At 51.3% G+C, this 22,363-nt stretch overlaps 1 protein-coding gene across 1 annotated transcript in view; it reads left to right on the forward strand.

Annotated features, from left to right (window-relative positions):
- The window catches only part of EIF2B5 (eukaryotic translation initiation factor 2B subunit epsilon), a 55,411-nt gene that overhangs the window by 18,421 nt on the left and 14,627 nt on the right, over positions 1 to 22,363 (forward strand). Inside the window, exons 5-13 of the mRNA XM_015407728.1 lie at positions 3,114 to 3,194; positions 4,654 to 4,731; positions 9,621 to 9,933; positions 12,661 to 12,806; positions 14,135 to 14,273; positions 15,091 to 15,192; positions 16,688 to 16,795; positions 17,041 to 17,131; positions 19,600 to 19,723. Of these exons, the coding sequence (XP_015263214.1) occupies positions 3,114 to 3,194; positions 4,654 to 4,731; positions 9,621 to 9,933; positions 12,661 to 12,806; positions 14,135 to 14,273; positions 15,091 to 15,192; positions 16,688 to 16,795; positions 17,041 to 17,131; positions 19,600 to 19,723 (1,182 nt within the window). The remainder of the gene's footprint in view (positions 1 to 3,113; positions 3,195 to 4,653; positions 4,732 to 9,620; positions 9,934 to 12,660; positions 12,807 to 14,134; positions 14,274 to 15,090; positions 15,193 to 16,687; positions 16,796 to 17,040; positions 17,132 to 19,599; positions 19,724 to 22,363) is intronic.

Genomic DNA, 22,363 nt, shown 5'->3' on the forward strand with positions numbered 1-22,363 from the left:
CCGCGTGCCCTGCCTGCTCTTTCCCATGCATAATCTTATAAACCTCAATCACGTCACCCCTCAGTCGTCTTTTCTCCAAGCTAAAGAGCCCTAAGCGCCTTAATCTTTCCTCATAGGGAAAGTGTTCCAACCCTTTTATCATTCGAGTTGCCCTTTTCTGCACTTTTTCCAAAGCTATAATATCCTTTTATCCCAGACATGTCCATGGAAAGTCCATGGAACTGCAGAAGGGAGGACAGTCGCTTTGGTGGTATTCAAAAGTGCTGTCAAGTCACAGCTGTCTTCTGGGAGCCCCGTAGGATTTTCAAGGCAAGAGACCTTCGGAGGCGGTTTGCATCTGCATAGGGCCCCTAGACTTCCTTTGTTGTCTCCTGTCCAAATACTAACCAGGGCTGACCCTGCTTAGCCTCCGAGACTGGGCTAGCCTGGGTGAGCCAAGTCAGGGCATCGGGCCCGTAGCTGTGGTGGGGCTTTTGGGGGCTCCGCCCCCCTTCCTTAAAGGCACAGCCCCACAAGAATGTCTGCTGTAAATGCTTTTTCCAATCACTCAGAAACATTTTTAAAGGCGTGCACTCCTTTAAGCGGAGTGGGGTGCTGTCGTTGACTCATTCCCGCACTGAGCAAGGGGGTTGGAGTAGGTGACCTCTAGGATACCGTCTAACTCTGTGTCAAGAAACTGGTCTCCTTTAGGAGAGTTTTTCTTCCTACATGTTAGCTTTCTTGACTATTGACTATTGAGAGAGAGAGAGAGAGACTACAGAAGTCATCGCCCCCAGCTGCTGACTTGTTATCAGAGTTGTTGCTTTGACTGGCAGAAGTGATTCGCTTGCAGCAGCTGACAACTGTCATCTGACGTGGTTGACAACTTGCAGGGTAGAGATTTATCCTGGTGTCATGACCCCCTGTGGGTTGCCACTATCATCTGCCACCACTCTGGACTTAGGGTCCCTTGGGAAAGCCCAGAGTACCCTCCCAAGCCCAACCAAAATGCCCCTTTTAAGCCGAGAAATACAGGCATGATGACCAGGCAGAGAACATTAAATAAATGGTTTATTAATACAGTAATGGGGCATTGAAAAAAAGACAAGGTGCTTAAAATATATAACACTGTCTAAAGGCAAAATAAACACGAACCTAACGTGACTACCTATTTCACTTAACGGGTTAGTGTTCTAGGCCCCCAGCCTCTTATGCCAAGTGAAGGATCTTTTCCTCAGACCAGACTGTCTTCTCAGTTTTAACTCTGTGAGAGACAAGACCGCAGAAGAGAAAAGAACACAGTTTTTCAGCCCTCAAAGCTTAAGTCTCAGTCTCTTCACACAGTCCCTGGACCCGGATTGGCAACAACTTTCACTAAGCATTGTGGGGATTGTAGGCTGTGTCTGCTTTCCACTCCCATGCAGGCCTCTCCTGGGACCAGGCCCCACTAGGCCTTGCTCCCAGTCCTGCACAGATAATGACACCCGGCAACAGCTTCCTATTGGCTAAATTTTCCCCCCTTCACTGCACTGAGAAGTTCAGCTGCATTGAAAAAAAATTGCCCCACAAGCCGCAAAATCCTGCCTACGGGCCTGCAGGGCATAGTAGCTTCAGGAAGACATATATAGCTCAGTGGTGTGCATATCAGGTCCCGCGTCAGATTGGTGGCATTTTCCCTGAATGGGTCTCACGCTGCAGAACTTTTGAAGAGCCTTTTTTTGGCCGGAGACCGTGGAACGCAGCCGCCAGTCAGAGCAGGCGGATGCTGAGTTAAATGATCCAGCAGTCTGTTGGCGTGAGTCAGCTTTATACATTTAGACGGGAGGCATAGATAGCTCACGAATCTTCTGTTGGCCCTCCAGCATAATATGCAAAGCTGTTTCTGGAAACGTATGCAGGTCGATCATATCTCATTCTACGGTTGGGGGTTCAAGCCTTTCCTGCCTCCAGCCCAAAAGGGTCCGGGGCCGTGCTGGAGCATTCCAGGGACTTCTGGGCTCCCTCTGCTTTATTGACTCCTGTGTATTGTTGGTCTTTCACAGTCCAGCACTAAGAAAACACTACATAGCGCAATTGGCATTTTCTCAGCCACAGTTTCTGGTTGGGGTTGTGATCTCTCTTGAGGAGGAGTGTCCTTAATTGGTTTCGTGGTCCCAGGCTTCCCTCGTCTGTTGGGTATTTGTTCCCCTGTTAATGGTCGCTGACGATGCTCAATTGTCCTCTGGCTTTTTGTGGCCCTTTTAGTGAATCCTGTCTGGATCCTCCCCTTGACACTGTGGGTGCGGTCAGACAGCATGCCGGGAGCGGTTTAAACGGCTCCAGCCCCGATGCGGGGTTTTTTTTAACCTGGAGAATCGCGATCACACTCACCTCCTTGCTCCGGATCGCTGCGCAGCCACATCGCTCCCCGCCGTCCGCAGGCGGGAGGGTGCGTCGCTGTTTTTTCTCTCTCCCATGCGCCTCCCGTCCAAATGTATAAAGCTGACTCACGCCAACAGACTGCTGGATCATTTAACATTGAGCATGCACACAGGCGGCCATCTGTAGAACTAAAATTTTTGCGCGTGCGCAGAACAGCGATTTCCGCTTCAACCCAACTGCTGTAACGCTTCCCTTTAAACTTTAAAGGAACACTTCCCTTTAAACGTTTACCCCGAAAATGGCCTCTGTGAGATCCTGAACTCGTCTAAAGGCTAAAACTAGGCACCATTTAAACATTGTTTTTAATAGCGTGGTGGCGGACCTCTGCCTAGGCGCACACCGTCAACGCTTTTTAAAAAATGGAGGGTGAAAAGCGGAAGCCTCGGGCAGCTTTCGAGCGGGGAGGGGGTTTAAACCGGAAGTGGCTCGACACCGGAGGAGTGATCAGACGTCAGAAAAGTGCGTCTGGAACCGGAGAAGCAGGAAAACACCACTTGGGGACCTGGTATCAAAATACCCCGGGTGAAAGCGGTTTTGAGCCGGAAAGCGACGGCTGGGGACGGGAGGCAGATGTTGACGGTGTGATCGCGCAGATACAATCCGTTTCTGAGGCGGGCCGAAAGCGAACTAAACAGCCCGCCTGAACGCACCCTGTCAGTAGGATGGTGGAATCAGTCGCATGGTCTTCACAGGTTTTTCTCTCATCTTTCCAGAGCTTGTTCCAGAGCAACATAGAAGAAGTCCAAGTACGGCATGATTTGCTGGACTGCCACATTAGCATCTGCTCGCCTCAGGTACGTTCCGGACAAAGTTGTTCATGCGTTTGCATGTATTTATCTCCTGCTTTTCTCCTCAGTTGGGACACAAAACGGCTCAGGGCATCGTTCCCTTTCCCTTCCGTTTTCTCACAACAACCCTGTGAGGCAGGCCAGGCTGAGCGCTTGGGACAGGCACAAGCTCAGAACTGGGCCTTCAAGGGTCCTGGTCTGATGATCTAACCGGCTCATGGTGGGTTTGCTCAATTTCATGTTCGTTGCATCTATGATACTGTCTAACCAGCTCACCCTTTGCCGTCCCCGTCTTCTTTGACCTTCAATCTTTCCCAGCATCAGGGTCTTCTCCAGGGAGTGCTCCCTTCTCATTGGGTGGCCAGAGTCTTTGAGCTTCAGTTTCATTATCTGGCCTTCCAGGGAACAGTCAGGGTCAATTTCCTTTAGGACTGACGGATTGGATCTCCTCACAGTCCAGGGGACTCTCAAGAGTCTCATTCGTGTACTAACCAAGGCCAGCCCCACTTCGCTTCTGAGGTGACGAGATCGGGCTAGCCCTGGCCGTCCAGCTCAGGGCTATATATGACAGCACCAGATCCCCAGAGCAGGGCTATTTTGTGGCAGGAACGGAGTTCCGGCTGGCTCCCAAGTTGGCCACGCCCAGCAGGAACTCATTAGCATAATAGGCCACACCCAACAGCAGGAACGCATTAGGATTGGCTACAATTAGGGGTGTGTGGCCTAACATGCAAAAAGCCCCTGGGTTTTGACAACAAACAAGATAAAAAGAAGCAAAAGGTGGGTGTGGCTGGATGACCACGCTACTGGTAACATGGGGTGTGGCCTAATATGCGAATGAGCTGTGCTGTCAGGGGTGTGGCCTATTATGCTAATGAGTTCCTGCTTTTGGGTATGACCTATTATGCTAATGAGTTCCTGCTGGCCGTCCAGCTCAGGGCTATATATGACAGCACCAGATCACCAGTGTGAATGTCCAAAACTCTCTTCAGGAAATCGCTTTCTCTTCTGACTCGGTTTCACCCTCCCAATAACATTTTATTGGTATAATACAATAGTATTAAGAAAACATAACAATCACATTTTTATAACATTAGCCAAGTCCATAATGAACTAAAGAACAGTTAAACATATTAACCAGTACAATATGAATAAAAAATGTAAGCATTGAAAAATGATGTATAATTCAGTAAACTTTGGAACAAAATACCTCGTTTTTACAATGTATTCTAATTAAAGCCTGTTCTGTTCGCTGTTATTAACTCAATAAAGTGCCTTCTGCCCTCTAAACTATCAATAGGCATTCAATAGCATATCTAACAATGTGAAAAACAAAGTGAACCTATAAACCATAAACAATTTACCGTGAGGATATCAGTATTTTGCTATATCTATGTAGTTTCAATAAACAATATTCATTTGAATTATATATAAGTCCTCACTGTGGCTTCTCCTCTTCTCGCAGGTGGCCGAGCTGTTCACGGATAACTTTGACTACCAGACCCGGGATGACTTTGTGCGCGGCCTTCTGGTGAACGAGGAGGTAAGCGGGTGCTGGGGAGGATCCGCCAGCCAGCATAGAGGGGCGGGGCAGTGAGGTCGGGCATCAAGGAGCCGTACGCCGAAGGGGCACAGGCTGGGACTGGGGTTGTAGGGAGCCAGGAGTTCTGAGCGTTGCGAATTGGGAATAGTTTGGCAAGGACTTGGGAAAGAAGAAAAAGAGATTGGATTTATACCCCTCCCTTCGCTACCCGAAGGTGTCTCAGAGCGGTTTACAAACTCCTCTCCCCTCCCCAGACACCCTGTGAGGAAGGTGGGGCTGAGCAAGCTCTGACAGAAACTGCTGTTTTTCAACGAACAGCCTTCAGCTCTGACAGAGCTATGGCTTGCCCAAGGGCATCCAGCAGGTGCAAGTGGAGGAGTGGGGGAATCAAACCCGGTTCTCCCAGATTAGAGTCCGTGCTCCTAACCAGTACACCAAACTGGAAAGGGGAAGAGGGTAGGCGATCTGGCAGAGGATGGTAGCCTGGAAGCAGGTGTGGAGAGGAGAAGAAGAAGAAGAAGAGAAGAGATTGGATTTATACCCTGCCCTTCACTATCCAAAGGAGTCTCAGAGCGGCTTACAAACTCCTTTCCCTCCGCCTCCCCCTCCCTACCTGTGAGGTAGGTGGGGCTGAGAGAGCTCTGACAGAAATGGCTCTTTTTCAAGGACAGCTCTTATCAGAACTACGGCTTGCCCCAGGTCATCCAGCCAGGTGCAAGTGGAGGAGTGGGGAATCAAACCCGGTTCTCTCAGATTAGAGTCCGCGCACTTAACCACTACACCAAACTGGCTCTCAAGAAGAAGAGGAGAGAGAAGAGATTGGATTTATACCCTGCCCTTCACTACCCAAAGGAGTCTCAGAGCGGCTTACAATCTCCTTTCCATTCCCCTCCCCACAACAGACACCCTGGGAGGGAGGTGGGGCTGAGGAGCTCTCTTGAGGACTGCTCCTGAGATAACAGCTCTGAGAGAACTTGCGACTGACCCAAGGTCACTCCAGCAGCTGCATGTGGAGGATGAGTGGGGAATCAAACCCGGTTCTCCCAGGTTAGAGTCCGCGCACTTAACCACTACACCAAACTGGCAGGACAGAGGAGGCTAGCAGCTTGTCAGGCTGCCCACGGCTTCTTTCACACGATCACATGAAGCTTCCTTATACTGTATCAGACCATCCGTCCATCAGGGTTACTATTGTCTGCTCAGGCTGGCAGCAGCTCTCCGGGGTCTCAGGCAGAGGTATCTGGCCTCACTTGCTGCCTGGTTCCTTTAACTGGAGATGCCGGAGGCTGAACCTGGGACCTCCTGCATGCCAAGCAGATGCTCTCCCACTGAGCCACAGCCCCATCCAAACAATATAAGAACTCGTGGGCACTCAATGAAATTAATGGGCAATAGGCTTAGAACAGAGAGAAGGAGAAGAAGAAGAGGTTGGATTTATGCCCCGCCCTTCACTACCCAAAGGAGTCTCAGAGCTGCTTACAAACTCCTTTCCCTTCCCCCTCCCCACAACAGACACCCTGTGAGGTAGGTGGGGCTGAGAGAGCTCTGACAGAAACTGCTCTTTTTCAAGGACAGCTCTTATCAGAACTACGGCTTGGCCAAGGTCATCCAGCCAGGTGCAAGTGGAGGAGTGGGGAATCAAACCCGGTTCTCTCAGATTAGAGTCCGCGCACTTAACCACTACACCAAACTGGCTCTCAAGAAGAAGAGGAGAGAGAAGAGATTGGATTTATACCCTGCCCTTCACTACCCAAAGGAGTCTCAGAGCGGCTTACAATCTCCTTTCCATTCCCCTCCCCACAACAGACACCCTGGGAGGGAGGAGGGGCTGAGGAGCTCTTCCGAAAACTGCCCCTGAGAGAACAGCACTGAAAGAACTTGTGTGACTGAACCCACGGTCACACCAGCAACTGCATGTGGAGGAGTGGGGGAATCAAACCCGGTTCTTCCAGTTTAGAGTCCGCGCTCCGAACCACTACACCAAACTGGCTCTTGGAAGTCGTTCTTCACCAAGAGAGTAATTAACATGTGGAATTCAGTGCCACAGGAGGTGGTGGTGGCAGCTACAAGCATAGACAGCTTCAAGAGGGGACTGGATAATCCTATGGAGCAGAGGTCCATCAGTGGCTATTAGCCACAAGGCATAGATAGGAACTCTCAGTCTGGGGCAAGGGATGCTCTGTATTCTTGGTGCTTGGGGGGGGCAACAGTGGGAGGGCTTCTAGTGTCCTGGCCCCGCTGCTGGACCTCCTGGTGGCACCTGGTCTTTTTGGCCACTGTGTGACACAGAGTGTTGGACTGGATGGGCCTTTGGCCTGATCCAACATTGGCTTCTCCTATGTTCTTATGATAAGCATAGGGAGCAGAGGTCCATCAGTGGCTATTAACCACAAGGCATAGATAGGAACTCTCAGTCTGGGGCAAGGGATGCTCTGTATTCTTGGTGCTTGGGGGGGCAACAGTGGGAGGGCTTCTTGTGTCCTGGCCCCACTGGTGGACCTCCTGATGGCACCTGGTATTTTTGGCCACTGTGTGACACAGAGTGTTGGACTGGACGGGCCACTGGCCTGATCCAACGTTGGCTTCTCTTAGGTTCTTATGTTCCCGAGTTCCATTCTGCCCTGCTGCCGCCACGGTCTCTGGTCACTCAGCAGTGCAGAGGGTTCCTTTCTGGTGCCTGCAGGTTCAGAAATGCTCCTCCCCACGAAAGCTCTGCTTTGCCCTCTGTTTCTTCCCTAACACAGCCTGCTTACATTCTACCAAGTCCTCCATTGCTCCATGCAAGCATGGAACCTCCCTTTTCTCTGCTGAGGTGATAACGCCCTCTTCCTGTCACTCTTGTGTGGCATGCTTGCAGCTCAGTGGGTTCCCACCCTGCCACCAGGGGTTGAAGGAGGCTCGTGAGCCCGAAAGGTTAAAGGGCACCGGCCTAAATAAATGCTAATCAGTAAACCATTCTGTGATTGTAGCTTCATATTGGGTGACACATCCTTGGCTCAGCTGTGTTTACCTTATGTGATAGAAAAGCAGGGAAAGAAATAAGAACATAAGAGAAGCCAGCGTTGGATCAGGCCAATGGCCCGTCCAGTCCAACACTCTGGGTCACACAGTGGCCAAAAAGACCAGGTGCCCTCAGGAGGTCCAGCAGTAGGGCCAGGACAGTAGAAGCCCTCCCACTCTTGCCCCCCAAGCACTAAGAATACAGAGCATCACTTGCCCCAGATATAAGAACATAAGAGAAGCCAATGTGGATCAGGCCAGTGGCCTGTCCAGTCCAACACTCTGTCACACAGTGGCCAAAAATACCAGGTTCCATCCTGCCTCACACGGTGGTCAGCCAGTTCCTCTGGAGGTCCAACAACAGGGCATAGAGGCCGAGGCCTTCATGGGAACACAAGAAGAGCCCTGCTGGATCAGACCAGTGGTCCATCTAGTCCAGCATCCTGTCTCACACAGTGGCCAGCCAGTTCCTCTGGAGGGCCAACAACAGGGAATAGAGGGTAAGGCCTTCATGGGAACACAAGAAGAGCCCTGCTGGATCAGACCAGCGGTCCATCTAGTCCAGCATGCTGTCTCACACAGGGGCCAGCCAGTTCCTTTGGAGGGCCAACAACAGGGAATAGAGGGTAAGGCCTTCATGGGAACACAAGAAGAGCACTGCTGGATCAGACCAGCGGTCCATCTAGTCCAGCATCCTGTCTCACACAGGGGCCAGCCAGTTCCTCTGGATGGCCAACAACAGGGGCAGAGAGGCCAGGGCCTTCATGAGAACACGAGAAGAGCCCTGCTGGATCAGGCCAGTGGTCCATCTAGGCCAGCACCCTGTCTCACACAGGGGCCAACCAGTTCCTCTGGAGGGCCAACAACAGGGCATAGAGGCCAAGGCCTTCCTAAGAACATAAGCAGAGCCCTGCTGGATCAGACCAGTGGTCCATCCAGCCCAGCATCCTGTCTCACACAGTGGCCGACCAGTTCCTCTGGAGGGCCAACAACAGGGCATTGAGGCCGAGGCCTTCCCCTGATGTTGCCTCCTGGCTCTGGGATTCAGAGGGTTAGTGCCTCTGAATGCGGAGCTTCCCCTCAGTCACCATGGCTATCTAATCCCCTTTTAAAGCTGTCTGTTCCCGTGGCCATCATCACCTCCTCTGGCAGCGAATTCCACATTTTACTCGCTGAGTAAAGTATTTCCTTTTGTCCTTCCTGAATCTGACGCCCATCGTCTTCGTTTGTTATCCTTGAGCATTAGTCCTTTGGGAGAGGGAGAAAAACGTTGTCTTTGTCAGCTCTCTCCACTCTGTCCATAATTTTATAAACCTCATGTCTCCCGTTCGTCATCTCTCTTCTGAACGGAAAAGTCCCAGACTCTTCAGCCTTTCCTCATCGGGGAGGTGCTCCAAGCCCCTAATCATCTTGGTGGCCCTCCTCTGTACTTCTTCCAGCTTTCCGATGTCATTATCAATGTTCCCTCTAAGCTGTGGAGTCTTGTGAGCAAAAATTCTACTTTGTGAGCTCCTGGCATTAAGGTCGTGAGCAAGCAACTTGGCTGCTGCATAAATCAGTTTGCTCTGGAGCCACCCTTCCTGAGCGGAGACAAAAATGGGTGAGCCGGAGGCTAAAAAACTGTGAGCTCGCTCACGCTTACTCAGCTTAGAGGGGACACTGCTCTGGAGCCCTCCTTCCTGAGCTAAGACAGAAATTTGTGAGCCAGAGGCTAAAAAGCTGTGAGCTCGCTCATGCTTACTCAGCTTAGAGGGAACACTGCTCTGGAGCCATCCTTCCTGAGCTAAGACAGAAATTTGTGAGCCAGAGGCTAAAAAACTGTGAGCTCGCTCACGCTTACTCAGTTTAGAGGGAACACTGGTCATTATTAAATCTCCACTCTTCTCCAGGTGCTGGGCAACCAGATCCACCTGCACGTGGCCTCAGAAGAGTATGGCGCCCCTGTCTCCAACTTGCTGATGTACGAAGCCGTGTCCTCCGACGTCCTCCAGCGCTGGGTTTACCCGCTGACTCCGGAGATGAACTTCAGCGACAAGGAGCGGCGGAGCTGCACCCACGCCCGCCACAATATCTACCGGGGGGCAGAGGTGAGCCTGGGCCACGGCAGCGTGCTGGAGGAGAACGTCTTGATCGGGCGGGGGACGTGTGTCGGCAACAAGTGCTTCATCACCAACAGCGTCGTCGGCCTGGACTGCAAGATAGGTGAGTTCGGCAAGCCGAGGGATCTCTCGTCAGGCCTTCGCATACGATATTTTATTTATTTATTTATTTATTATTTTAGTGCTTTTGGCACCCAGTAGAATTTGTATCGTGTTTTGATCAACACCTCCTCCGTTTTATCTAGATGTATCGGTCGTACCTGCGATTTGTTGTCGTTGATTTTTAGACCTGAGATTAGACTAAAGCAATCTAACAGCTTGTGTAGTGATGGGAGAGATGTTATTGGTTTAGTGATATACAGAAGCATATCATCAGCGAAGAGTGCCGATTTATGTTCTTTAGATCTTAGCTGAGTACCTGTAATGTCTGGGTGTTCTCTGATGGCCTCGGCTAATGGCTCAACCGCTAGGGCGAATAGTAAAGGGGACAAGGGGCAGCCTTGTCTTGTGCCTCGGTGTAAGGGAATCAGGGTCAGTAAGCGTACCATTTATTTTAATCCTAGTCGTGGGTATAGATGTAAAATTTCCGGAAATTTTGAAGCTCGGAAAAAAACCCGTTTTTTCCCCGTTTTTTTCGGGGGGAAACGGAAATTTTCGGAAAAATTGAAAAAATGCTACATTAGCACTTCTTTTGTCTTTTCTAGATTGAAAGTCATTCTGTTACTTTAGGAACATAAAATATGACTATGGACATTTTTACTTGGCATGAAATTATCACAACTAGCATATTAAAAATATAGTGTATCCAAACAATTATTACAGAATACCCACCCATATGCAAAAAAAACCCTGAAACTTTTTAATTTTCTTCTGACAATCGCACCTCCTAAAGGAAGAAATGCATCTTGTTCTTGCATTGGAGAGTTCAGTTTGTAACCTAGGACTTGCTTGTCCTCAGTGCACAGAAATTAGATCAATCTGATATCATCTATATATATTTTAGAAATGATTTGGAAAATATTTGAACACCTGGTCATCATGTTAAAACAAAACATTCCATAATCAATTTTTTTTCTTTTCTTTTTTCAATTTTTCCAATTTTCCAGAAAAAAACAAAAAGGTTTCAGGGAAAAAACCGTTTCCCCCCCGAATTTTCCCTTTTTTTTCTGGGCCTTCACATCTCTAGTGATGGCGGCGGCTCCTAATTAAAAGCCTGGCGGAAGAGCTCCGTCTTGCAGGCCCTGCGGAACTGTGCGAGGTCCTGCAGGGCCCTGATCTCCTCCGGGAGCTCGTTCCACCAGGTAGGAGCTGCCACTCAGAAGGCCCTGGCCCTGGTTGCCACAAGCCTGGCCTCCCTGAGGCCTGGAATCATTAATCGATGTTGGGCCCCTGACTGTAGTGCTCTCTGGGGTATGTATGGGGAAAGGCAGTCCCTCAGGTATGTCGGACCCTGGCCATATAGGGCTTTAAAGGTAAATACCAGCACTTGGAAGCGAATTCGGAAAGCTATAGGCAGCCAGTGCAGCGCTTCCAGCACAGGTCGGATGTGCTCCCATCTAGGGAGACCCATCAACAGCCTGGCTGTAGCATTCTGCACTAGCTGCAGCTTCCAAATCTGCGACAAAGGCAGCCCCATGTAGAGAGCGTTACAGTAGTCTAACCTCGAGGTAACCATCGCACGGATTGGATTTATACCCCGCCCTTCACCACCCAAAGGAGTCTCAGAGCGGCTTACAATCTCCTTTCCCTTCCCCTCCCCACAGCAGACACCCTGTGAGGTCGGTGGGGCTGAGAGAGCTCTTTACAGAACTGCCCTTTCGAGGACAGCTCTGAGAGAACTTGTGACTGACCCAAGGTCACACCAGCAGCTTCATGTGGAGGTGTGGGGATTCAAACCTGGGAGAGCTCTGATAGAAACTGCTCTTTTTCAAGAACAGCGCTTATCAGAACTACGGCTTGCCCAAGGAAAGTTATGGCTCCTGAAAGCAAAAGGTTCTCACTCATCCATCACACGTACCCCACTCCCCTCCCCGTATGAATTCCCTCCCCCCAGCAACCATGGCAACCGGAGCGAGCAAAGTGAAGCAAGGTTTGACACCCATAGGTGGTTCTGCATAAACCACTTTTTTTTGGGGGGGGGTATTCTTTGTATTTTATTTTTTTGTTTGTGTGTATGTACATTTGTGCCTGGAAGTCATGGGACTTCTGGCGACTCCTACTGGGACTTGGACATTCAGAGAAGTGGCCTGCCATTGCATCGCGGCCCTGGTATTCCTTGGCGGGTCTCCCATCCAAGTTCTTGCCAGGGTCGGCCCTGCTTAGCTTCCAAGATCTGATGAGATCGGGCTTGCCCGGGCTACCCAGGTCAGGACCTGCATAAACCACTCCTGAGTTCCCCTTTCCGAGGAGGAGGAGGAGGAGGAGGAGGAGATTGGATTTATACCCCGCCCTTCACTTGGAGTCTCAGAGCGGTTTACAAACTCCTGTCCCTTCCCCTCCCCACAACAGACCCATCAACCCTTCACTTGGAGTCTCAGAGCGGCTTACAAACTGCTTTCCCTTCCCCTCCCCACAACAGACACCCTGTGAGGTGGGGGGGGCTGAGAGAGCTCTGACACAAACTGCTCCTTTTCAAGGACAGCTGTGCCAGAGCTTGTGACTGACCCACGGTCACATCAGCAGGTGCAAGTGGAGGAGTGGGGGATCCAACCCGGTTCTCCCAGATTAGAGTCCGCGCACTTAACCACTACACCAAAGAGGACATATAGGAAATGTTTTAATGTTAAGAAACAGCCGTTCAGTTCTAAATGCTTTGGCCGGTGTTTGGCAGGCGACGAGGTCGTTCTGGACAGGGCGTTCCTCTGGAACGGCGTCCGCGTCGGAGACCGGGTGAAAATCCAGCAGTCGATTGTCTGTGACGAGGCCGAGGTGAAGAAAGGGGTAACGCTGAAGTCGCATTGTGTCCTCACTTCCCAGGTGAGTTTGAAGAGCTGCCAATTCTGCTTTGGACTTGTGGTCACCATGACATTCCGTTGAACAAACCCAACCCCAACCCCTGCTGGAGAGTCTCGGACATTTCAGATTAGAAAAAGAGGGGGGGCACGACAAAGGTTTATAAAATTATGCATGGGGTGGAGAGTGTTGAGAAAGAGAAACTTTTCCCCCTCTCCCCAAACACTAGAACTTGAGGGCATCTAATGAAATTGATGGGCAGTAGGTTCAGGACAGACAAAAGGAAAGACCACGTCGTTGCAAGAGTGATTCAAATGTGGAACTCACTGCCAGAGGATGTCATGATGGCCACAGGAATAAGCAGCTTGAAAAGGGGATTAGATAGATTTGTGGAGGACAAGTCTGTCAATGGCTACTAGCCATGGTGACTGAGGGAATCTCCAGTTTTAGAGGCACTAATCCTCTGAATCCCAGAGCCAGGAGGCAACATCTTGTGAAGGCCTCGGCCTCTCTGCCCTGTCGTTGGCCCTCCAGAGGAGCTGCTTGGCCACTGGGAGAGACAGGGCGCTTGACTAGATGGGCCATTTGGTCTGATCCAGCAGGGCTCTTCTCATCTTCTTAGGATATCTCCCTTATATATAAAAGCCGAATGGTGGTGGCACTTCTCTAGAACATTCCGCACGCTCCGGAATTGGTTGGCGCCCTGGTGTGTCACTCAGAATCTGTCCCTATCCACTGGCTGCATTGCTTGAGTCTCGCCTCCAACATTCTAAACAGTTTGCTGTTCCTCCCCCCCCCCATAGCCAGTCAGAACACAGAGGTTATCTGCATATGCAGCCTCATTGGCCTTTGCCTCGGAACACAGAGGTCGTTTGCATATGTGACTTAATTGGCTTTTGCCTCTAAGATTCTAAACAGTTTGCTGTTCTGAGGTAAAATGTGTCCAATCTCCAGGTGACGGCTGGAGATCACTCAAAATTACAACTGTTCTTTAGGTAGCAGAGATCAGTTCCTCTGGAGAAAATGGTGGGCTCTGTGTCATTATACCCTGCTGAGGTCGCCACAGCAAATTGACACTGAGTGTCCAAGGCAGGGGCACCCGCCCAGAGCCTCTTTCTAGAGGCCGTTGTATTTATTTCCACAATGGGCCTTTTTCCTAGTAAATAAATAAATGCAAATGCAAGAGCGCAAAATGATGCAGTGGGCTTTTTTCTTCGCTGCCTTGACTATTTGGCTTGCCTGTGGGGGCTTCTGTTTGTTCATCGAGTAATTGTCTGCCTGCATGAGTGGTCTGGGAAAATAGAGTTTGATATTTTGTGTTTGCTAGAGCAGCCACGTTGCTTAATTTCCAGGTGGCGGTGGGCCCCGACATCGTCCTTCCGGAAGGCACCGTAATCTCCTTACATCCCACGGATGAGGAAGAGGAAGACGACGACCAGTTCAGCGACGATTCCGGCGTGAACAAAGAGGAGAGCAAGGTGAAGCTAAAAGGTATGTGAGCACCTTTGGGCCTGTCTAAGTTAGCTAGGGGCTTGCGGAGGCTTTGTCACACACACACACACACACACACACACACACACACCGTGCCGAATCCCACCATCTCCCTAAGGGTCTCCCGACACTCCAGAGTTGCTTTGTTGGAGATTGCAGTGAGAGAACTTCCAAGTACTTTCCAGGATTGTCCCTGCTTAGCTTCCGAGATCTGACGAGATCGGGCTTGCCGGGGCTTTGACGGTCAGGGCCATACTCCCAAAATCTTGATGGCGAAGAAGAAGAGATTGGATTTATACCCCGCCCTTCACTATCCGAAGGTGTCTCAGAGCGGCTCACAAACTCCTTTCCCTTCCCCTCCCCACAACAGACACCCTGTGAGGTCGGTGGGGGCTGAGAGAGCTCGATTGAGAACTGGCCTTGAGAGAACAGCTCTGAGAGAACTTGTGAATGACCCAAGGTCACACCAGCAGCTGCATGAGGAGGCGTGGGGATTCAAAGCCGGTTCTCCCAGATTAGAGTCCGCGCCCTTAGCCACTGCACCAACCTGGCTCTCCTGGGACCCTGGAGGGTTGTTGGTTTTTTTGTCATCTTATGGGGGTGGAATAGGGGTTCACTGGGGTTGGGGAGGGGGGAGGTATTTGTGAATTTCCCGCACTGTGCAGGGGGTTGGGCTAGTACTTTCCAGTTCTATGAGTCTTAGCTCACGAGGTGCATCGGCACCCTTCTTATTGCACTACCCAAATCAATACGTCATCGTTCGGACCCGCCTGCCCTGAGGCCAGACCAGTCTAACGTTGCTGCCATCCCCTTCTAGGTTACAACGCAGCAGAAGTCGGCTCCGAAGGCAGAGGCTACCTCTGGAAAGCAGACAGCAAGAACGACGTGGACGAGGAGGAGCAGAGGCAGAGCCTGTGGGGTGAGGAGCTCGGCCGCGGGGTGGTGGTGGTGGGTTAGGCGAGGACCCGTTGCCGGGATGCCACCACAGTTGGACAACGGCATGCTCTATCATGGGACAGAGCAGGTAGAGAAAGAAGCGCCTCTCTCCCTTTCTCACAAGACAAGAACTCCTTGTGGGCACTCCGTGGAATTGCTGAGCGGTCGGGTTAGAACGGATAAAAGGAAGTCCTTCTTTGTTGCCCCCCACCAGGCCCCAAGGATACAGAGCATCCCTTGCCCCAGACTGAGAGTTCCTATAAGAACATAAGCCAATGTTGGATCTGGCCAAAGGCCCATCCAGTCCAACACTCTGTGTCACACAGTGGCCAAAAAGACCAGGGGCCATCAGGAGGTCCACCAGTGGGGTCAGGACATTAGAAGCCCTCCCACTGTTGACCCCCACCAGGCACCAAGGCTACAGAACATCGCTTGCCCCAGACTGAGAGTTCCTATAAGAACATAAGAGAAGCCAATGTTGGATCAGGCCAGTGGCCCATCCAGTCCAACACTCTGTGTCACACAGTGGCCAAAAAGACCAGGGGCCATCAGGAGGTCCACCAGTGGGGCCAGGACACCAGGAGCCCTCCCACTGTTGCCCCCCACCAGGCACCAAGGCTACAGAGCATCACTTGCCCCAGACTGAGAGTTCCTATAAGAACATAAGAGAAGCAAACGTTCGATCAGGCCAATGGCCCATCCAGTCCAACACTCTGTCACACAGTGGCCAAAAATACCAGGGGCCATCAGGAGGTCCACCAGTGGGGCCAGGAGCCCTCCCACTGTTGCCCCCCACCAGGCACCAAGTCTACAGAGCATCACTTGCCCCAGACTGAGAGTTCCTGTTGTGGGGAGAGGAAGAGAAAGACGACTGTAAGCCGCTCCAGCCCTAGAGCCAGCATGGTGTAGTGGTTAAGCATGGCGGACTCTAATCTGGAGGGCTGGGTTTGATTCCCCACTCCTCCTCCACATGGAGCCAGCTGGGGGACCTTTGGGCCCGTCCCAGTTCTCTCAGATCTGCTCAGCCCCACCTGCCCGTTGTGAGGAGAGGAAGGGAAGGTGATTGTTGTCGCACAGTGCGTGTGTTTGTGTGAACCAGCACCTCGAACCTGTTCTGCGCTCACAGCAGTCTTTCTCTCACCAGAGGCTTCCAATAGTAAACCACACTTACTCAGTCCAGTGGTAACTATATACAGGAATTTATTTACAATATATACAGCTCTCAGACAAAGTGCTTCGCCAGACTCCATCCGCCATCAAGGGGGAAAGTACAATGGTACATTTCTACATATATAGATATGTCCAGCCAATCAGAACATTGCTGACTCATACTGACTGTGCCTCAGCTCTGCCCAGTCCAGCTGTCAAGTAGATCCTGGAGATCTAGGTGCTGAAACTTATACACCAACAATTGTAAGCCACTTTGAGACTCCTTAGGGTAGAGTCAAGCAGAGTATAAAACCCAACTCTTCTTCTAGGCCCCGTTTTAAGCGCGGAAGAAGAGAACGAGTCGGAAAGCGACGTGAGTCTGGGGTCTGAGCATTCGGATAGTCGGGCAGCTTCCCCTCAGCTGGACGATATCAAAGGTGAGTAGCCGAAGTTCCTGGACCTACCTTTTAGCTCTGCTTGCAGGCATCTTCCCACATTCCTTCTAGGGGGGGGGGGGAGAAAAATTCAGTACACAGAAAGACCCCACTTGGGCTATGGGGTTTTGGTCTTTCTCCCCCACATATTTGGGGCCTGATGCCGATCGCGAGTGCCAGCTTTCCTTCCACGCGTGCTGGCGTTGCCTGCTTGTGACCTGAACAACTTGTCGTTGCTTTGATCCCAGTCTTCCAGAATGAAGTCCTGGGAACGTTGCAGCGGGGCGAAGAGGAGAACATCTCCTGCGACAACCTGGTTTTGGAGATCAACTCTCTCAAGTAAGGCAGCGCTCCCTCGATCCCTTTGAGCTTTAGGGGCCTGGGGGCCATACCTGTATCTGTCTAGCCTGACTCCCTCCCAGTAGACGAGAAGAAGAAGAAGATATTGGATTTATAACCGGCCCTTCATTACCCAAAGGAGTCTCAGAGCGGCTTACAAACTCCTTTCCCTTCCCCTCCCCACAACAGTCACCCTGGGAGGTAGGTGGGGCTGAGAGAGCTCTGAGAGAAGAAGAAGAGATGGGATTTATCCCGTGCCCTTCACTACCCAAAGGAGTCTCAGACAGGTTCACAAACTCCTTTCCCTTCCCCTCCCCACAACAGACAACCTGTGAGGTCGGTGGGGCTGAGAGAGCTCTTTCCAAACTGTCCTTTTCAAGGACAGCTCTGACAGAACTATGGCTTGCCACTGTGTGAGAGAGGATGATGGACTAGATGGACTAATGGTCTGACACAGCAGGGCTGATATTCTTATAAAGGCCTCAGCCTCTATGCCGTGTTGTTGGCCCTCCAGAGGAACTGGTTGGCCACTGTGTACGATAGGATGCTAGACTAGATGGACCACTGGTCTGAGCCAGCAGGGCTCTTCTGATGTTCCAATGAAGGCCTTGGTCCTGTTGTTGGACCTCCAGAGGAACTGGTGACCACTGTGTGGGACCGGATGCTGGACTAGATGGACCACTGGTCTGATCCAGCAGGGCTATTCTAACATTATTATGAAGGCCTCACCCTCTATGCCCTGTTGTTGGCCCTCCAGAGGAACTGGTTGGCCACTGTGTGAGACAGGATGCTGGACTAGATGGACCACTGGTCTGATCCAGCAGGGCTCTTCTGATGTTCTTATTGAGGGCGCAGCCTCTATGCCCTGTAGTTGGCCCTCCAGAGGAACTGGTTGGCCACTGTGTGAGACAGGAGGCTGGACTAGATGGACCACTGGTCTGATCCAGCAGGGCTCTTCCTATGTTCTTATTAAGGGCTTGGCCTCTCTGCCCTGTTGTTGGCCCTCCATAGGAACTGGCTGGCCTCTGTGTGAGACAGGATGCTGAACTAGATGGACCTGTGGTCTGATCCAGCAGACAGCCAGTTTGGTGTAGTGGTTAGGAACACTGACTCTAATCTAGGAGTACCAGGTTTGATTCCCCACTCCTCCACATTCAGCTGCTGGTATGACCGTGGGTCAGTTACAAATTCGCTCAGAGCTATTCTCTCAAGGGCAGTCCTCGAGAGGGCTCTCTCAATCCCCACCTACCTCACAGGGTGTCTGTTGTGGGGAGGGGGAAATTTTGTAAGCCTCTCTGAGACTAGGAGTGAAGGACGGGGTATAAATCCAGTCTCCTCCTCCTCCTCCTCCTCTTCTTCCTCTTCTTCTTCTTCCTGTTGAAAAGGGTTGTCCATTTTAGTAAAGCAGTGTGCATGGTGGTGGTGGAAATTGCCATCAAGTTGCAGCCAACCTAAGGCGGCCCTGTAGGGTTTTCAAGGCAGGAGAATAAGAGGGGTAGTTTGCCATCGCCTGCCTCTGTGGTCTCCCATCCAAGTACCAACCAGGGCCGACCCTGCTTAGCTTCCGAGGTCTGACGAGAGCAGGCCAGTGTCAGAGTCTTACAGCAATCGGGAGGCAACGACAGGCTTTCAGTGAAGTTTCAGTTTATTGCTCCAGGATAGGCAAGTCATCCATACACATTCAGTGTCGGGACTAATTCAAAAAGCGGGAAAGGGTCCATGATGCCTGGCTCAAAGCAGGGTCTCCCGACGGGCTGAAAGCCAATTGGGAAAGAAGCCTTTGCGCTCCTAGAACGAACGGGTTCACATTCCAAGGGAAAGCAGTGCAGCAAGACACCAAGGTCAAGCGGCGATAACAGGAATACTGAGAAGCAGGGCTGTTTTGGGGCAGGAACACACAGGAACGGAGTTCCGGCTGGCTCCCGAGTTGGCCGCGCCCAGCAGGAACTCATTAGCATAATAGGCCACACCCAACCGCAGGAACTCATTAGGATTGGCTACATTAGGGGTGTGTGGCCTAACATGCAAAGGAGTTCCTGCTACAAAAAAAGCCCTGGGTTTTGAGCACAAACAAGGTAAACAGAATAAGAAGCAAAACGTGGGTGTGGCTGGATGAGCACACTTCTGGGAACATGGGGGTGTGGCCTAATGTGCTAATGAGCTGTGCTGTCAGGGGTGTGGCCCAATATGGTAATGAGTTCCTGCTGTTGGGTGTGGCCTATTATGCTAATGAGTTCCTGCTGGGCTTTTTCTACAAAAAGAGCCCTGCTGAGAAGCGAAACCACACCTACCAGACCTGAAAGAAGACACAAACCAGCCCACCTCCCCCTCCACCAGCCACAGTGGCAGCATAACTGACAGCTAGCCTGGGCCGTCCAGGTCAGGTCCCCCACACAGTCGTGGGTAGCGATCCAAGCTGTGCACAAGAGCGGAGAACGTGGCATAACGCCCTGGTCTCTTTTCCCCAGGTACGCGTACAACATTGGCCTGAAGGAAGTGATGGAGGTGCTCAGCAAGGTGGTTCTGGAGTTCCCCCTGCAACAGATGAACGCCGAAAAAGATCCCCAGCACTACGGCATGCTGGTACTCCCGGTGAGTAGCCCCCCCTTCCTTGCTTGGCTCCGAGTCTGTCTTCATTTCTTGGGTGTTCGTTTCCTTTCTTTGGAGGCAGGCAGTGTGTACTGTTCCGAAATTACTGGCCTGACCCCGGACGCCCCTGAAGATCCGCTGCCAGATGGCTGTTAAAAGCAGGGGATCCTTTGACATTTGCAGGGTGTAAGAGCAGCACAGAGGGTGCCTGGCAAGGACCAGAGTTTAGACTTTTCGCTAATGAGTGAAAGAACATAAGAAGAGCCTTGCTGGATCAGACCATTGTTCTGTCTCGTCCAGCATCCTGTGTCCCACAGTGGCCAGCCATGGAGGGCCAGTAACGGGGCATAGAGGCCGAGGCCTTCATAAGAACGTCACAAGAGCCCTGCTGGATCAGACCAGTGGTCCATCTAGTCCAGCATCCTGTCTCACACAGGGGCCAAGCAGTTCCTCTGGAGGGCCAACAGCAAGGCATAGAGGCCAAGGCCTTCATAAGAACCTCAGAAGAGCCTTGCTGGATCAGACCATTGTTCTGTCTCGTCCAGCATCCTGTGTCCCACAGTGGCCAGCCATGGAGGGCCAGTAACGGGGCATAGAGGCCGAGGCCTTCATAAGAACGTCACAAGAGCCCTGCTGGATCAGACCAGTGGTCCATCTAGTCCAGCATCCTGTCTCACACAGGGGCCAAGCAGTTCCTCTGGAGGGCCAACAGCAAGGCATAGAGGCCAAGGCCTTCATAAGAACCTCAGAAGAGCCTTGCTGGATCAGACCAATGGTCTATCTAGTCCAGCATCCTGTCTCACACAGGGGCCAAGCAGTTCCTCTGGAGGGCCAACAACAGGGCATAGAGGGCAAGGCCTTCCCTTGATGTTTCCTTCTGGCACTGGTATTCAGAGGTTTGCTGCCACTGAACATGGGGTTCCCTTTAGACAGCGTGGCCAGTAGCCCCCGATTGGCCTCTCCACCGTGAATCCGTCTTAAGCCTGTTTTAAAGCCATCTATGCCTGCAGTCATCAGGACATCCTCTGGCAGCCAATTCCACCTTTTAATCACTCCTTGTGTAAAGAAACATTCCCTTTTGTCTGTCCTAAAGGAGACATTTCTTCACACTGCAAGTGATTAAAATGCGGAATTCGCTGCCAGAGGCCATAGCAATGGCCACAGGCAGTAGTGTATCTGTCTCTGTTTATTTCCCAGACTTTGAGTGGTAAAAAAACATGGCTTAGATCTCTCAGATGCCTGACCGTAAAAGGCACTGATGTGTGTATGAGTGCAGGGGAGGTCATCTTTGCCTTAGAAAGCAAAACAGGGCTTTCCCGAGCCACTCTGGCTTCTGTATAGTCTCGGCTACTTACTTGCACTTGATTGTTAGTTTGAATGTTCCTGCTCTGATGTGTGTATTGTGCGAAGGAGTGTGTGTGTAAAGGAAGAAGCGATTGGATTCATACCCCACCCTTCACTACCCAAAGGAGTCCCAGAGCGGCTCACAATCTCCGTTCCCCACCCCACAACGGACACCTTGTGAGGTAGGTGGGGCGGAGAGAGCTCTTTCGAGGACTGCCCTTGAGAGAACAGCTCTGAGAGAACTTGTGACCAGTGTTCCCTCTAAGTTGAGTTAGTGTGAGCTAGCTCACAGTTTTTTAGCCTCCGGCTCACACTTTTTTGTCTTGGCTTGGGAAGGGGGGCTCCAGAGCAAACTAATTTATGCAGTAGCCAAATCGCTCGCTCACAACTTTAATGCCAGTCAGTGTTCCCTCTAAGCTGAGTTAGTGTGAGCTAGCTCACAGTTTTTTAGCCTCTGGCTCACCCATTTTTGTCTTAGCTCAGGAAGGGAGGGCTCCAGAGCAAACTAATTTATGCAGTAACCAAATTGCTTGCTCACAACTTTAATGCCGGTCGCTCACAGAGTAGAATTTTTGCTCACAGGACTCCATAGCTTAGAGGGAACATTGCTTGTGACTGACCCAAGGTCACACCAGCAGCTGCATGTGGAAGAGTGGGGAATCCAACACAGTTCTCACAGATTAGAAGTCTGCGCTTCTAAGCACTATACCAAACTGGCTCTTGTAAGGAAGGGGGAGATTTGGGCACTGGGGTTGAGAACTTGTGGTAGCAGAGGGGGAAAGGAGAGAGGGAGGGCAGCAGTGGTTGGAGTTGGGAGGGCCGATGTTCCCACCTTCCAAAGCCAGTTCGGTGTTTCCCTGTTATGCTCACCATAGTGAGACAGTTTGGTGTAGTGGTTAAGTGCTCGGACTGTAATCTGGGAGAACTGGGTTTGATTCCCCACTCCTCCACTTGCTGCTGGATGACCTTCGGCAAGCCATAGTTCTGTCAGAGCTGTCCTTGAAAGGGCAGTTTCTGTCAGAGCTCTCTCAGCCCCGCCTGCCTCACAGGCGATGCTCCCTCTAAGCTGTGGAGTCTTGTGAGCAAAAATTCTACTTTGTGAGCTGCTGGCATCAAAGCTGTAAGCGAGCGATTTGGCTACTGCATAAATTAGTTCGCTCTGGAGCCATCCCTTCCTGAGCCGAGACAAAAATGTGTGAGCCGGAGGCTAAAAAACTGTGAGCTAGCTCACACTAACTCAACTTAGAGGGAACACTGGTCACAAGTTCTCTCAGAGCTGTTCTCTCAAGGGCAGTCCTC

Source organism: Gekko japonicus, unplaced genomic scaffold, assembly GCF_001447785.1.
Source record: "Gekko japonicus isolate JY-2015 unplaced genomic scaffold, Gekko_japonicus_V1.1 scaffold1994, whole genome shotgun sequence".
In the NCBI taxonomy this organism is placed as follows: domain Eukaryota; kingdom Metazoa; phylum Chordata; class Lepidosauria; order Squamata; family Gekkonidae; genus Gekko; species Gekko japonicus.